Here is a 15,664-nt window from a genome sequence, read left to right on the forward strand (position 1 = left end):
CCTGCATGGACTAAAAGAGCACTTATTCATCCTCTTGCTTATTACAAGGGACCCAAACTTGCTTGGGTTCCTAAATCTAACCCTTGATTTTCTTGTGCAGGGAACAGTGAAAAGAAGCAGTCAACAATGGTTCATGAACAGTGGATGCTCAAAGCACATGACTGGAAATACCATGGACTTTCTTTCACTAAAAGCCCTACAAGGAGGGAGTGTATCCTTTGAAAATGGGAAAAATGGGTACATTCTTGGTGTTAGAAAAATTGGAAAGTCACTCACTCACTCACTCAATTGAGAATGTGTACTATGTCAATGGCCTTAAGTACAGTCTCTTGAGTGTCTCCCTTATATGTGATAAAGGAAACAAGGTGGAATTCTCGTCCAAAATATGCACAGTTACAAATCTAGTAACTGGTAAAGTGGTACTTGTGGCCAAAAGTTACAAGAATATATACGTTGCTGATTTTGAGTCTCTACAAAGTGGTGATCTGAGTTGCTTGAAAGCAGTTGATGATGATGCTGAACTGTGGCATAAAAGACTGGGGCATGCAAGCTTCTCTCTACTGAAAAAGCTTATTCAGAAGGACCTGGTTCGTGATCTGCCCATGTCAAAGTTCAAAGAACACAAAGTCTGTGATGTCTGCACTAGAGGAAAGCATGTGAAATCCTCATTCAAGCCAAAGAAGGATGTCAGCACCTCAAAACCACGTGATATCCTTCATATAGATCTATGTGGTCCTATGAGAGTGTAAAGTAGAGGAGGAAAAAGATATATCTTTGTAATAGTGTATGACTACTCCAGATTCACTTGGACTCTGTTCCTTAGAACAAAATATGAAACCTTTGAAGTTTTCGTAGCTTTTATGAAAAAAATTCAAGTGAAGATGGAATCAAGAGTAGCGTGAATTAGATCAGATTATGAAACTGAGTTTGACAATGCTATGTTTGATGAATTCTATAACGAGAATTGCATCACTCATAATTTCTCAACCCCAAGAACTCCACAGCAAAATGGAGTTGTGGAAAGAAAGAACAGAACCCTTGAGGAAATAGCAAGAACAATGCTGATTGATAGTGGGATTGCTAAGAACTTCAAGGCTGAAGCTATCAACACTGCCTACTACTTGGTGAACAGGTGCATGATCAGGTCTCTCTTGAACAAAACTCCCTATGATTTGCTGAATGGAAGGAAGCCCAAGCTGACTCACTTAAGAATATTTGGGTGTAAATGTTATGTTCTCAACAATGTAAAGGATTAGCTTGGAAAATTTGATGCCAAAAGTAATGAAGGAATCTTTTTGGGGTACTCTTCTCAGAGTAAAGCCTACAAGATATACAATAAGCGGACTTATTGTGTTGAGGAAAGTGTACACGTAATCTTTGACGAGTCCTATCTCTCTTGTGAGAAAATCAACAAGGATGATCAAGATGGAGAGCCCTTGCTAGTTCCAGGTGAAGTCATTGATATAACAAATGGAAAGGCATACATGATGAGTCAAGTGAAGGAGCCAAGTGAAGACAATGCAATATCTTCCGCATCAGCCAGAGAGGAACCCTACCATAATTACAACTACTAAAGCTGGAGAAAGAGTGGATGATGTAGTTCAAAGTACTCCACAGAAAGTTGAGAGAAGAATGCACGGGAACCAGTCAGACTGACCCAGCTCCTCTACAAATGAGGCTCAAGTGACCAACTGGAAACATAAAAGCTCTCATCCTCTTGACAACATAATTACCTCTCTAGATTCAGGAGTACAAACCAGATCAAAAGCCATAAATTCACTTACTTTCTCAACCTTTCTTTCTCAAATAGAACCCAAGAACATCAAGGAAGCCTTAAAAGATATATACTGGATCACAGCCATGTAAGATGAGTTGCATCAGTTCGAAAGGAACAATGTCTAGAACCTGGTACCTAGACCCTCAGATCGAACTATTATAGGAACCAGGTGGGTATTCAGGAATAAGCTTGATGAACATGCAAACACTACAAGGAACAAGGCAAGGCTTGTAGTTCAAGGCTATAATCAGGAGGAAGGAATTTATTATGATGAGAACTTTGCTCAAGTTGCTCGCATGAAAGCTATCAGAATCCTCATTACCTTTGCATCATATATGGAATACACTCTGTTCCAAATGGATGTCAAAAGTGCATTTCTGAATGGATTCCTTAAGGAAGAAGTCTATGTAAAGTAACCTCCAGGCTTTGAATGTCATGAACACCATGAATATGTGTTTAAATTGGACAAGGCACTGTATGGGTTGAAGCAGGCTCCTCGAGCTTGGTATGAAAGACTGTCAAAGTTTCTCCTAGAAAATGATTTTACAAGAGGAAAAATTGACACCACCTTATTCCTGAAGAAACGAGGGAGGAACCTGCTCATCATTCATGTATATGTTGATGATATCATTTTTGGGGCAACAGCTGATTCACTGTGTGAAGAATTTGCAAAACTCATGGGAAGTGAGTTTGAAATGAGTATGATGGGTGAGTTGAATTTCTTCTTGGGTCTTCAAGTGAAGCAGTCCACAAAGGGTACATACATCTGCCAGCATAAATACATCAAGGAGCTCCTGAAGAGGTTTGATATGGAAGCATCAAAAGTTATAGACACTCCCATTGCCACTGCCACTCGACTGGACATGGATGAATCTGGCTCTTCTGTGAATCAAACCATGTATAGAGGCATTATTGGGTCCATTCTCTACCACACTGCCAGCAGACTTGATATTGTCTTCAATGTGGGGCTATGTGCAAGGTTTTAGTCAAATTCCAAGGAATCTCATCTGAAGGCTGCCAAGAGAATTTTGAGATATCTTAAAGGAACACATGACCTGGTCCTGTACTAACCTTCATGTGATAATTTTAATCTTATTGGGTATGCTGATGCTGACTATGTAGGTTATCTTGTGGACAAGAAAAGTACTTCTAGAATGGCTCACTTTCTAGGATCATATCTCATCTCATGGGGAACAAGCAAGCAGAACTCAGTTGCTCTTTCAACAGCTAAAGCAGAATATGTTGCTGCAACTTCCTGTTGTGCTCAGCTCCTATGGATCAAACAACAATTGGAAGATTTTGGTGTGTACACTGATTGTGTGCCTCTTCTATGTGATAACATAAGTGTACTTAATATGGCCAAGAATTCGGTTCAACATAAAAAAACCAAGAACATTGATGTGAGACATCATTTTCTCAGAGAAAATGTGGAGAAGGGGCTTATCTGTATGAAGTTATATTGTACATAAGACCAAATTGCAGATATCTTCACCAAAGCACTAAGCAGGGAACATTTTGAGAGAAATAGGCTAGAGATGGGGCTAATAAAGCCTAATTGAGAACCTAATACCTTCTATATGGCTAGAATGTCATATTTAGGTAAAGTAGCTAAAGTTTTTTCCGGCCAAGTCTAACTCACTTCAATACCATTGCAGGTAGACACACATGATGATTATAGAAGCTACAGAAGCACTATATGAGAGGTAAAAGAGGATTGAGAATTTTTTAAAGATTGGTCAAGAACCTGGTTCTTGTACCACAGGTGAGTAGTATTGTGCTTTTTCATACATATCTTAAAAGGAAACAAAAAATTGAGTGCCATGTCATCAACCTTTTCAAACCCTGTATGTTACGTCTTTTCATTCAAATCCCCTCACCTTCCTCTAAAACATTGCATCTCCCCACAAAACTACTGCAATTTCAGAACCGGTTTCTCTCTCCCTCATAATTGTCTCTTCTCCCATTAAAACCCTCTCATCATTTTGAACGATCATATCTTCTCTTAATTCCTTCTCCAGAACTTTCAAACTTCTTCCCTTACCATGGTTGTAGATCAACCGATAATCCCCTCCTTAGTTGAGAAAACCCCAGAGAAAACCCTTGATTCTTCCTATTCTAGTGAAACACCTCTCACCATCCCCTTTTCAACCACCACTGCAGAGGATACTCCTAAACCTGACTCTCCTTCACCCTCTATTTCTCCTATCACTCTGCCAGACCTCTCTCTCCCTCTAAGTGTTGAGAACTTAGAAACCCCCAAACTCGATAGCTTTTAGTCTTTATCGCCTGAGATTCTCACTGCACAATACATGGATAGAGAACAAAGTAAAGTTCCGCAGGTAGTAAAGGTCTCAGAGGATAGTATTGATCAGTCTACAGTTGCTCCTGTTTTGGAGATTGTGGCACCTATGGAATCTCAAGAGAAAGAGTCTGTAGAAAACATATTGGCCGAATTTGCTGGTGGAATAGTGTATGGGGTAATCTCTACTATGCCTATGTCTCAGGGGGGAATAGACTCAGTCGTTAGTGGAAGAAGGAACTATGGTGCTCTTTGAAAACCCTGCACCAGAAGAAACTATTGAGACCCTTCTTGAAGGACCTGACCCCTCTCCTAAGGAAATAGGTCAAGGATCCTCTTCCCAAGTCAGTTTCAACTCTGCTCCTTCTCCTCACTTTGATGTTAAGCCCTTGGAAATTTTGGCTCCTGCTATGAGGTCCAGAGATGAAGAAGATCAAGATAATGTTGCTCTAGATGCATTCATTGCCGAGAGGAGGGCAGTAACCACTCCTTAGCCTTATCCTAAGCGACCTACTACTAGTTTGCAAGCAAAGAAGGCTTTTGAGTCTGCCCTAAAGAAGAGTAAAATGAGCAACAAGAAGAAGAAAAAGAGGCTAGTGAAAAATGGAGAGGTTGTGTATGACAGAAACATTCCTATAGTGGAAGTAGATGAGGAAGAAGAAGAGGAACCAAGTTCCTTGGAGAAAAGGTCTCAGAAAAAGAAGCGAGAGGAAGGTGTTGCAACGCCAAGTTCAAAATCAGTGAAAAGTGGTGACAAGTTGAAACAAGTAGTGAGTGAACAATCATTATCTGATGAGGATATCTTAGTGAAGTCAAGTGGAAAGGGTAAATCAAGTGTGAAGTCTGGGAAAAGAAAGTTGGAAACTGTGAGGGAACCTGATTCTGCAAAGAGAGTGAAACGAGAAAGTGTGTCTGAAAGGCTGAGGTACCAAAAGGTTCTGTGGGGTCGTACTTTTGACCCAGAAATCTCTGAAATGGCCGATATGAGACAAATAATAGACATGGTCAAGTTTCAACAGTGAGGACATTTGTTCAAGGTGGATGTTCCCAAAGTCTATGAGGATGATGTCCAAAGTTTTTATGCAGACCTCTTTCCTGTTAAAACTGATCATATTCGTGCTTTGGTCAATGGAGTTGATACTATTTTGGATGCTGCTTTGCTTCGGGACATACTTAAGGTCCGTACTGATGGTATGTCCTATGTCAAGAATGTGTGTGGGTCAAATTTTAGGAGTGCTATTGTGAAGGAAGGCGCAGTCCAGTGGGGGGAATGGGTCCACAAGAAAGCTTTGCTTCCTGTTTATCAGCTATTGTTTGAGTTGGTAAACAAGGTTCTTCTACCCCGTGCTGAGAGAAGGTCCATCACTTCCAAGTTTGATTTGTTTTTGATGGAAGCACTAGATGGATTCAAAGCTGTAAACTTGTCAGCCATCATGATTGAGCACATGCAATAGGTGGCAACTTTCAAAGATGGAAATCATGGTCTTCCTTATGGATTTCTTCTCACGCATGTCTTCAAGTTCTTCGATGTGACTTTGGGACAACCTAAGATAGGGACCAAGAAGCAAACCTTCTCCCAAACTACTTTGGAGGAATGTGAATGTGTTGAAAAAGGTGGAGTGGTAGGAAGCACTTCAACAATATCTCAGCTTATCAATGCCTAGAATAGTACTACTGAAGAGATTAGGAAGTTGAAGGCAAGGAATGCCATTCTGGAGAGTCAGCAGGCCCAAGGGGCACTAGGGTAAAATGAGGAGATCGCTTGTCTGACAAAAGAAAATGTTGATCTCAGGCAACAAGTGGAGAACCTGAAGGAAAAACTACTCGTAGAGAAAATGTTGACCAATACCCGAATTGATCTCGTTCTCAACACTCTTGCTACAGTTTCTAAGCCCCCTCCTTCTAGTGCCCCCTAGGCTAACCCTTTCAGTGACCAGTTTCTGGATTATCTCTTTTGCTTTTGATGACTATGGCAGTTGTTTTTGTTTTTATTTTATGGTGTGGATGGAATTTCCTTGTACTGCTCCTGATGATAACAGTCCATATTTTGCCTTTGTTGTAATGGTAAAGGCTTATGTTTTATAAAAACTATCCTCTTTTGTTGTTTATTGCTTATGTTTCTCTACTTCTCTTTTCTATCATTTTGTGTGCAAATATGTGGCATGAGTTAGCTAGGCTAGACTTCTTTATGTTGATTGCTTGCATGTGTATTTTTAATGATGCCAAAAGGGGAAAGTATAATTGAAACAGGGATCTGATTAAAGGGGAAAGTATAAAGTTAGAGGAAGCTTGTGAAGTTCATGTTACTTCATCTGGTTCATTTTGCTCTAAACATATGTTATCAATTTCTATGTTTGTCATCATCAAAAAAAGGGAACTTGATGGTTTTACACTACCTTATCTTTATGTTTTGATGATCTAACAAACTTACTGTCAAAGAACCAGATATGGAACCTGACACACTTGGTACCCAACTCAAATCTTATGGACTCCAGCTAATGTGAGTTGCTATGACTTTAGAAGATAGAGAAACACATAGGGACCTAATACCCTTGTGTTTCCTTGATAGTAGTACGAAGTCAACTATCTACAGCTGGAAAGTGATTGCCTACACTGTACACAGAAACAGTGCATCACAGATCAGTAGTCACTTCTCATTTGACCTACCAAATGATTACATCATTCAAGTGATGTCATCCATGTTGTATTAACATTAAACATTACAACAAAACATTACTTGAACACTTTGAGAATTCATTCAAGCATCTGACAATCAAGCATTCAATTCTCAAGTGTATCAAGAACAAAGCTTAACACTACTACGGACCAGTTCCTACAGCTAGTATCTTGTATGTCCTTAGTTGAGTTGTGACTTTGTTATTGTTCTTCATTGTAATTCCTACTTTGCTTATCTAGAAGCATTACTTAGGAACCCTTTGTAAACCATAAACCTTTAGTGTTTATGTCGTGACTAGAGTTAGTCATGAGTTAAAGTCTTTGTAATAGGTGTATTGCAAAGTGGATTGTAATAGGTGTATTACAAGTTAGTGAGGGATTAAGAGTTTAATTCCTAGATTGCATAGGTTGTAGTCTAAAGTTGCTCATAGTGAAGTTGAAATCCTACCAGTGTAGGTCGTGGTTTTTTATCCACTTGAGCAGGGATTTTTCACGTAAAAAACTCCCTGTTCTATTTTACTTACTATTTCATTATCATTCTCAATGGAAACTCATGGATGACCTGGTCTCTATATAGTTTAGTGGACTCATATATTCTATAAGAGAGGGAGCAATAGACGAAATGGGGGCGAAGATGGAAGGCGTGGAAACCCTTTTCCTCCTGAACGAGGGCACAAGCGCCTTGTTCCTTCTTGTAGCACCCCTATCCAGACCTAGAATAATATAGCGTAAAAGGTGAGTGTGGCTGTACGAGTATGATAACGACCAGAAGAAAAAGATTACTTGTCGAGGAAAGGGGAGGTTTGAACTTATGAAAGAAGCTCGGCCAGTCACAAATCCCCACAGTGCAAGGAAGAACTTGCCTAACCCAATTGGTGACATGTGTCACCAATTAAAGAGGTCGACTAATGGCGGCAGAAGAAGAAAGATTACTCAACTAGCTTGGAATGAACAAAGTATTTGAAAAAAGTAGTAACAAAAGCACAAGTAAGTACGACTAGCGTTCCAGGCCTCAAGAAAGCCTACAACATCAGCCACAATGGCCTCAGTCTTGACAAAGAAATAGTCGAGCCAGAACTGCCAACTGCCTTTATAATCCATCTTCACCACCAAACATTTGCCCCCACGATATCGAAGGTTCAACTTCGTTTCTCGACAGAATCTGGGCACGAATAGATGCACCAAGTGTCGCACCGTGACCTTAACCCCGGCCAATTCGGCAAACTTCGATAGCATTTTGATCACTTTATAAACGTATGTGGTAAGTTGAGCAGCACAAATGTTGTAATAGCGGCAAAACTCCTCCACCAGCGGAAGGAGAGGAAACGAGTAGCTGATGGCGAATGGGTAGGCATAAAGAGCACAATACCCAGGACGGTAAATGTGCATTTTCTCCTCACCAGCGGGGATTAACTCTACATGGTCAGGGAAACTTGGCTCTGAATTCAGCCAAGTCCCTAGACGTCTTCAATGATTGAAATTTTCCAGTCATCACCTCTGGTGGCTGTTGAAAGTTAGATTTAGCATAAGATTACAAGGAATTATCTCATTTACCAAAGGGAGAGCCTCCTCTTCAGCAGCGGCGACTATGTCTTCCCCGTGAACGGGAAATACAACAGCCAAGGGAATGGGCTGGTTCTTCTCATTAACATTAGAAGGAGAATTCGACATGGCTATGAAATTTGTGGAAACCTAGGATATGGAAGATGAGAGTATAAAGGAAAGACATAACTCAAAATGCAAAGAGAATTTGGGTATTGTAAGCTAGAAAAGTTTCTGCAAAATGAAGATGGTTCTAAAGAAAGTGAAACTTAGATAATTGAGGCACAAACCCTATTTATAGAGATGAAGGCACCGAACCCGAAGCGGTTCATCATGATCTACACTAGAATCAAAATGGCATAGCCAATCAAAAGCCGCACGTGAACCAATGCGACGCTTCATGAACAAGCGTCATCATGACGTCACATCTTTTCCCGGAGAAGACGGTTCCAAAAAATCACCCGAGAAGGTTATTTGAAATATGCGGCCCACGAAATGCCACGATGCTTGTTTGTCACAACGACCATGACTGTTGTTATTCGCTTATTGAACTCGTCCATGAGAACGACCTCAACAAGCGGAAAGATTAATTGTATGGGCTAAAAGTTATCTGTCACGACCCGGATTTCCCACCCTCGGGAGTCGTGATGGCGCCTACTCATAGAAGTTAGGCAAGCCACAAAATTTAGAAAATTCTTTACTTCTTTGTTTTAATCCTTTTAACAACTTGGTTTAACAGGTGATAAACATTTAAATAATAGCGGAATATGAGATTAAGCGGAAGACTTAAACGAAATAAGCCAAAATAATTCAGAAATCAACATATGCCTCTTCCCAGAAACTGGTGTCACAACATTCACGGACTATCTATGATTACTACATACAAACGTTTGAAAGAAGGAACACTATCTGTCTCGGATACAATGATAACAGAACAAAATATCTGATAGAAAAGATGCCGGGCCTACGAACGCCTGCAGGTCTACCTCGAAATATTGGTGGACTGAAGGCTGGCTCCCAAGCTACTGCTACTGACCCAATGCTGCTCCGGTATCTGCACATAAGTGCAGAGTGTAGCATCAGCACAACCGACCCTATGTGCTGGTAAGTGCTTGGCCTAACCCCAGCGAGGTAGTGACAAGGCTAGGACCAGACTCCAGATAAACCTGTACAGTTATATGATATATAGTGGAACGTAAAGCAGGAATAAACAAGTAAGGATGAGAGGGGGAAACATGCTTCGGGGAATATCAGGTAAAACAAAATATCAATAGAGGTATAAAGGAATCAAAATCCAACCACTAACAAGAATAAGGAATACCACCCGCTCCCATTTCATTATATCTTGTGGTAGGCGTACCACCCGCTCCCATTTCATTATATCTTGTGGTAGGCGTACCACCCGCTCCCATTTCATTATATCTTGTGGTAGGCGTACCACCCGCTCCCATTTCATTATATCTTGTGGTAGGCGTACCACCCGCTCCCATTTCATTATATCTTGTGGTAGGCGTACCACCCGCTCCCATTTCATTATATCTTGTGGTAGGCGTACCACCCGCTCCCATTTACAAGCCAACAATAATCACAAGGAACCCGACAAGGGTACAAGAGCAATATAACAACTTCCCAGCAAGGGAAAAAATGATATTTCAATAACATCCCGGCAAGGGAACAACAATATCAAACAAACATCCCGGCAAGGGAACAATACTATCAAAACAAACATCACGACAAGGGATCATTAATATCAAACAAACATCCCGGCAAGGGAACCATGGTGATAATAACATATGAAGCGCAATAAGCCACAATGGAGTCATAACAATTATAATACAAGACTCACGGGCATGCTTGACACCAACGTATATATACTCGTCACCATGCCTATACGTCGTACTCCACAATTAACATGTAGCAAATAAGACACAACTCCTAATCCCTCAAGCTAAGGTTAGACCAAACACTTACCTTGATGCCTGGAACACAACTCAAGTTTCAATTATAGCTTCACCCCTTGATTCCTCCGCCAATTCACTCGTATCTAGCCATAAGTTACTTAATTACATCAATAAATGCTAAATGAATCAATTTGAATGCATGAAAATGAGTTTTCCAAAGTTTTTCCCAAAAAGTCAAAATTGCCCCGGGTCCACGTAGTCAAAACCTGAGGTTCGATCCAAAACCCGATTACCCATTCCCCCACGAGCTCAAATATGTAATTTGTTTTGAAATCGTACCTAAAATCGAGGTCCAAATCCCCAATTTTTGAAAAACCTAGGTTCTACCCAAAACACCCAATTTCCCCCATGAAAATCTCAAGTTGAAATCATGTTAAAAGATGTTAATGATTGAAGAAAACTAGTTAAAAACGACTTACAACTAGTTTGGAGAAGAAAGGTTATTTGAAAAATCGTCTCTTATTTTTTTGGGGTTTTGAAATATGCAAAATAACTGAACATCTCATCTATTTATACCCCTCTCAGACCCCCTGTGCAGACCGCACAAAATGCACTGCGGCCGCACAGGCCTACATGAGGGTATTGTGGTCCAGTGCCATGTGCGAACCACACGAAATGGACCGCGGCCGCATAGGCCTCCATCATGCACCGCACGAAACCGACCGCGGACCGCACTAGCCCCCTTTTGCGGTCGCACACATTTTTGTGAGGACCGCACTAGCGGGTTCAGAGACCTAAAACTTCTGGTTTTTAAGTCTAAAACATCCCGAACCTACTCGAAACTCACCCCAGCCTTCAAAACTCCACACCAAGTGTGCATACTAACTCAAAAACATCATATGGACCTAATCGTGTAATCAAATCACCAAAATAACATCATGAACATCAAATTAAACCTCGAGAACAATGAAATTTTCTCAAAACTTCTTTAAACATCAATTTTTGCAATTTAAGTCCGAATCACGTCAAATGATATCCATTTTTCACCAAATTTCACAGAAACGTCTTAAATCATATATAAAACCTGTACCGAGCACCGGAACCAAAATACGAGCTCGATACCATCATATTCTAAGCAAATTTCATTTCAAATTTCAGAAAACAATTTCCTTTCAAAATTCATTTCTCGAGCTTGGGACCTTAGAATTCGATTCTGGGCATACGCCCAAGTCCCATATTTTCCTACGGACCCTCCGGGACTGTCAAATCATGGGTCCGGGTTCGTTTACCCAAAACGTTGACTAAAGTCAAATTTATTTATTTTTATAGTCAAAACTTATCATTTTTCAAAGATTTTCACATTTAAGCTTTCCGGCTATGCGCCTGAACTATGCATGCAAATCGAGGTGGTCCTAAGGGAGGTTGTTAAGGCCTCGGAATGTAGAATTTCATTGCAACACAAGTGATCATCACATTCTCTTAGGTGCATTGGCCCATCAAACACTAAGCCACATATGCAACGATGTCCTAATTCATTCTTCTCCACCAATAATACTGTCGCAAATCCTGATACATCTTAGCGGCGCCCGGATGAATAGAGTACCTGGAACTGTGGGCTTCCTCTAAAAATAACTCTCGGAGCCCATCCACATTAGGCACACAAACTCGACCCTGCAATCTCAAAAATCTATCATCACCTAAGGTAACCTGCTTGGCACCTCTGCACTGCACCGTGTCTCTGAGGACACACAAATGGGGATCATCATACTTCCGATCTCGGATACGCTCCAATAATGAAGAACGAACGACTGTGCAAGCTAACACATGACTGGGCTCAGAAACATCCAACCTCACGAACTGATTGGCCAAAGCCTGAACATCCAAGGCAAGAGATCTCTCACCGACCGAAATATAAGCAAGACTGCCCATACTGGCTAACTTCCTACTGAAAGCATCGTCCACCACATTGGCCTTTCCCGGATGATATAAGATGGTGATATCATAATCTTTCAACAACTTCAACCACCTCCTCTGCCTCAAATTCAACTCCTTTTGCTTGAATAAATACTGAAGACTTTTGTGATCCGTGAACACCTCACATCCCACGCCATATAGATAATGCCTCCAAATCTTCAATGTGTGAACAATGGCTGCCAACTCCAAATTATGAACCGGATAGTTCTTTTCATGAATCTTCAACTACCGCGAAGCATAGGCAATGACCTTGCCATCCTGCATCAACACTGCACCGAGTCCAATACGAGATGCATTACAATAGACTGTATAAGGCCTTGAGCCTGTAGGCAAAACCAACATTGGTGCCGTAGTCAGAGCTGTCTTGAGCTTCTGAAAGCTCGCCTCACACTCGTCCGACCATCTAAACTGGGCACCCTTCTGGGTCAACCTGGTCATTAGGGTTGCGATAGATGAGAACCCCTCCATGAACCGACGATAGTAGCCTGCCAATCCCAAGAAACGCTGAATCTCTATAGCTGATGCTGGTCTAGGCCAGTTCTTGACTGCCTCAATCTTCTTCGGATCAACCTGAATACCCTCTTCTGACACAACATGACCTAGGAATGCAACTGAACTCAACCAGAACTCACACTTCGAGAACTAGGCATATAACTGACTATCCCTTAAGGTTTGAAGAACCACTCTAAGATGTTGCTTGTGCTCCTCCCTGCTACGGGAATATATCAAAATATCATCAGTGAAGACTATCACGAACGAGTCCAAATAAGGCCTGAACACTCGATTCATAAAATCTATAAAAGTTGTTGGGGCATTGGTCAACCCAAATGACATGACCAGGAACTCATAATGCCCGTACCGAGTGCGGAAAGCTGTCTTAGGGACATCAGATGCCCTAATCCTCAACTGATGGTAGCCAGATCTCAAATCAATCTTTGAAAACACCTTGGCACCCTGAAGATGATCAAACAAATCATCGATCCTCGGTAATGGATACTTATTCTTGATTGTAACCTTGTTCAACTACCGGTAATCAATACACATTCTCATCGACCCATCCTTCTTCTTAACAAACAACACCGACGCACCCCAAGGTGAAACACTAGGTGTAATGAAACCCTTCTCAAGCAAGCCTTGCAACTATTCCTTCAACTCTTTCAAATCAGGCGGGGCCATACGATACGATAGGATAGAAATGGGCTGAGTGCCCGGAGCCAAATCAATGCAAAAATCAATATCCCTGTCGGGTGGCATACCTGGTATGTCTGAAGGGAATACCTCCGGAAACTCACGAACAATGGGCACAGAATCAATAGAGGTAACCTCAGCACTAGAATCACGAACATATGCCAAATAGGCCAAACACCCCTTCTTGACCATACGCCGAGCCTTCACATAAGAGATAACACTACGGGTAGAATGACCAGGAGCCGCTCTCCACTCTAAACTAGGCAAACCCAGTAAGGCTAAGGTCACAGTCTTGGTATGACAGTCCAAGATAGCATGGTAAGGTGATAACCAGTCCATCCCCAATATAACATCGAAATCGACCATGTCTAAAAGCAACAAATCTACACGAGTATCAAGACCCCCAATCACCATAATACAAGAATGATGGACTCGATCAACTACAATAGAATCTCCCACCGGTGTAGACACATAAATAGGAACACTCAATGTATCACTACGCATGATCAGATACAGTGCAAAATAAGATGACACATACGAGTATGTAGACCCTGGATCAAACAACACTGAAACATCTCTATCATAAACAAGAATTGTACCTTTAATAACTGCATCTGAAGCCTTAGCCTCGGGCTTGGCCGGGAGAGCATAACATCGGGGCTGGGCCCCACCACCCTAAACTACATCTCTAGGATGGCCTGCAGTTGGCTGGCCTCCACCTCTAGTGGCCTGAGCTCCACCTCTAGCACCTCTACCCATACCTCCAGCTGGCTGGGCGGCCTGTGGGACACCTGCTGCCTGAACCATAGCACGGGAACCCTGATGCGGAGAACTACTCGAAGCTCGAGGGCAATACCTAGCAATGTGCCTCGTGTTGCCATAAGTAAAACAAGCCCTCGGCTGCTGGGGCTGAAGACCCTGGAAACTTTGAAGCGGTGGTGCACTGATAGGTATTGGTGGTGTACTGATAGGTACTGGTGGTGTATTGTAGGACTGCTGATCAGAATACTGCATCTGAGGACCACGGCTACCTAAAGCACCGTGAGAAACCTAAAGTGTTGTCTGGAAGGCCTAGGGGGTGGCCTCTACCATATGAGTGTCTACCTCCAGACGAGGTACCACTAAATCTGCCTGAATGATGAGTCCTCTTATCAGACCCATGACCACCTCCATGTGACAGAACCATCTCCACTCTCCTGGCCATATTGGCTGCCTCCTGAAAAGTAATCTCACTCCCAGCCTCCCTAGCTATCTAAAAATGAATCGGCTGAATAAGATAATCAATAAACCTTCTCACCCTCTCTCTCTCTCGGTAGGAAATATGACAAGAGCATGTCGAGCCAAGTCGATGAATCTGGTCTCAGACTGGGTAACCGTCATGAAACCCTGCTAGAGACGCACAAACTGCCTCCGATAGGCCTTTCTCTAAGTAATGGGGAGAAACTTCTCCAGAAATAGCTATGTGAACTGCTCTCAAGTCAAGGCTGGCGATTCAGCTGGTCTAGCTAAGTAATAATCCCTTCACCATGTCTTGGTGGATCCAGACAAGCGAAACGTAGCAAAAGCGACTCCATTGGTCTCAACAATACCCATGTTCCTCAGAACCTCGTGGCAACTGTCTAGGTATTCCTGGGGATCCTCAGTAGATGCACTGCTGAAAGTAGAAGTGAAGAGCTTGGTGAACCTATCCAGTCTCCACAAAGTATCGGCAGACATAGCCGCTCCATTTTCGGTCTAAGCTACCATACCCGGCTGAACTGCTCCAACTAGCTGAACCGCTAGAGTCTGAATCTGGGGAGCTACCTGCTCCGGAGTGCTAGTAGCAGGAGTCTGGGTCCCTCATCCAGCCTGAGAGATGGCTGGTGCTACAGGAAGCAAGCCTGCTCGGGTGACACTCTCCATGAGGCCCACTAATCGGACCAGAGCATCCTAAAGAACTGGGGTAGCAATAAATCCCTCTGGGACCTGAGCTGGGCCCACCGGAACTACTGGGGCCGGAACCTCCTCATCAAACTCAACCTGAGGCTCCGTTACTGGTGCTGCTGCTCGGGGCTGAGCTCTGCCCCTACCTCAGCCTCTAGTACGGCCTCGGCCTCTCCCTCTGCCCCTTGTGGAAGCTGCTGTTGGGGGCTTGGGCTGCTGGCGGTGGAGGAGGAAGTGTGTGTTCTCGCCATCTGTGAAGGAACAGAGTAGAAATTCAATTAGCATTGAGAAACAAACCGCACAACAAGAAAGAACGAATGTGAAGTTTTTTCTAACCATGTAGCCTCTAAGGGATAAATACAGACGTCTCCGTACCGATTCCTC

The 15,664-nt window shown here is 42.4% G+C and overlaps 1 protein-coding gene across 1 annotated transcript; it reads left to right on the forward strand.

Annotated features, from left to right (window-relative positions):
• Nucleotides 1-938: 938 nt before the first annotated feature.
• Nucleotides 939-1,574, forward strand: LOC142180840 (putative mitochondrial protein AtMg00710). The gene is made up of 2 exons (XM_075252934.1): nucleotides 939-1,244; nucleotides 1,314-1,574. Exons 1-2 carry the CDS (start codon nucleotides 939-941, stop codon nucleotides 1,572-1,574), a joined length of 567 nt encoding a protein of 188 aa, XP_075109035.1.
• The last annotated feature ends 14,090 nt before the right edge of the window (nucleotides 1,575-15,664 follow it).

This window comes from Nicotiana tabacum, chromosome 5 (genome assembly GCF_000715075.1).
Source record: "Nicotiana tabacum cultivar K326 chromosome 5, ASM71507v2, whole genome shotgun sequence".
In the NCBI taxonomy this organism is placed as follows: Eukaryota; Viridiplantae; Streptophyta; class Magnoliopsida; order Solanales; family Solanaceae; genus Nicotiana; species Nicotiana tabacum.

Coding starts and splice junctions, on each gene's coding strand:
- LOC142180840 (XM_075252934.1), top strand. CDS start 939: ATGTTTGATGAATTCTATAACGAGAATTGCATCACTCATAATTTCTCA. Junction 1,245..1,313: donor AATGTTATGTTCTCAACAAT/GTAAAGGATTAG, acceptor TACTCTTCTCAG/AGTAAAGCCTACAAGATATA.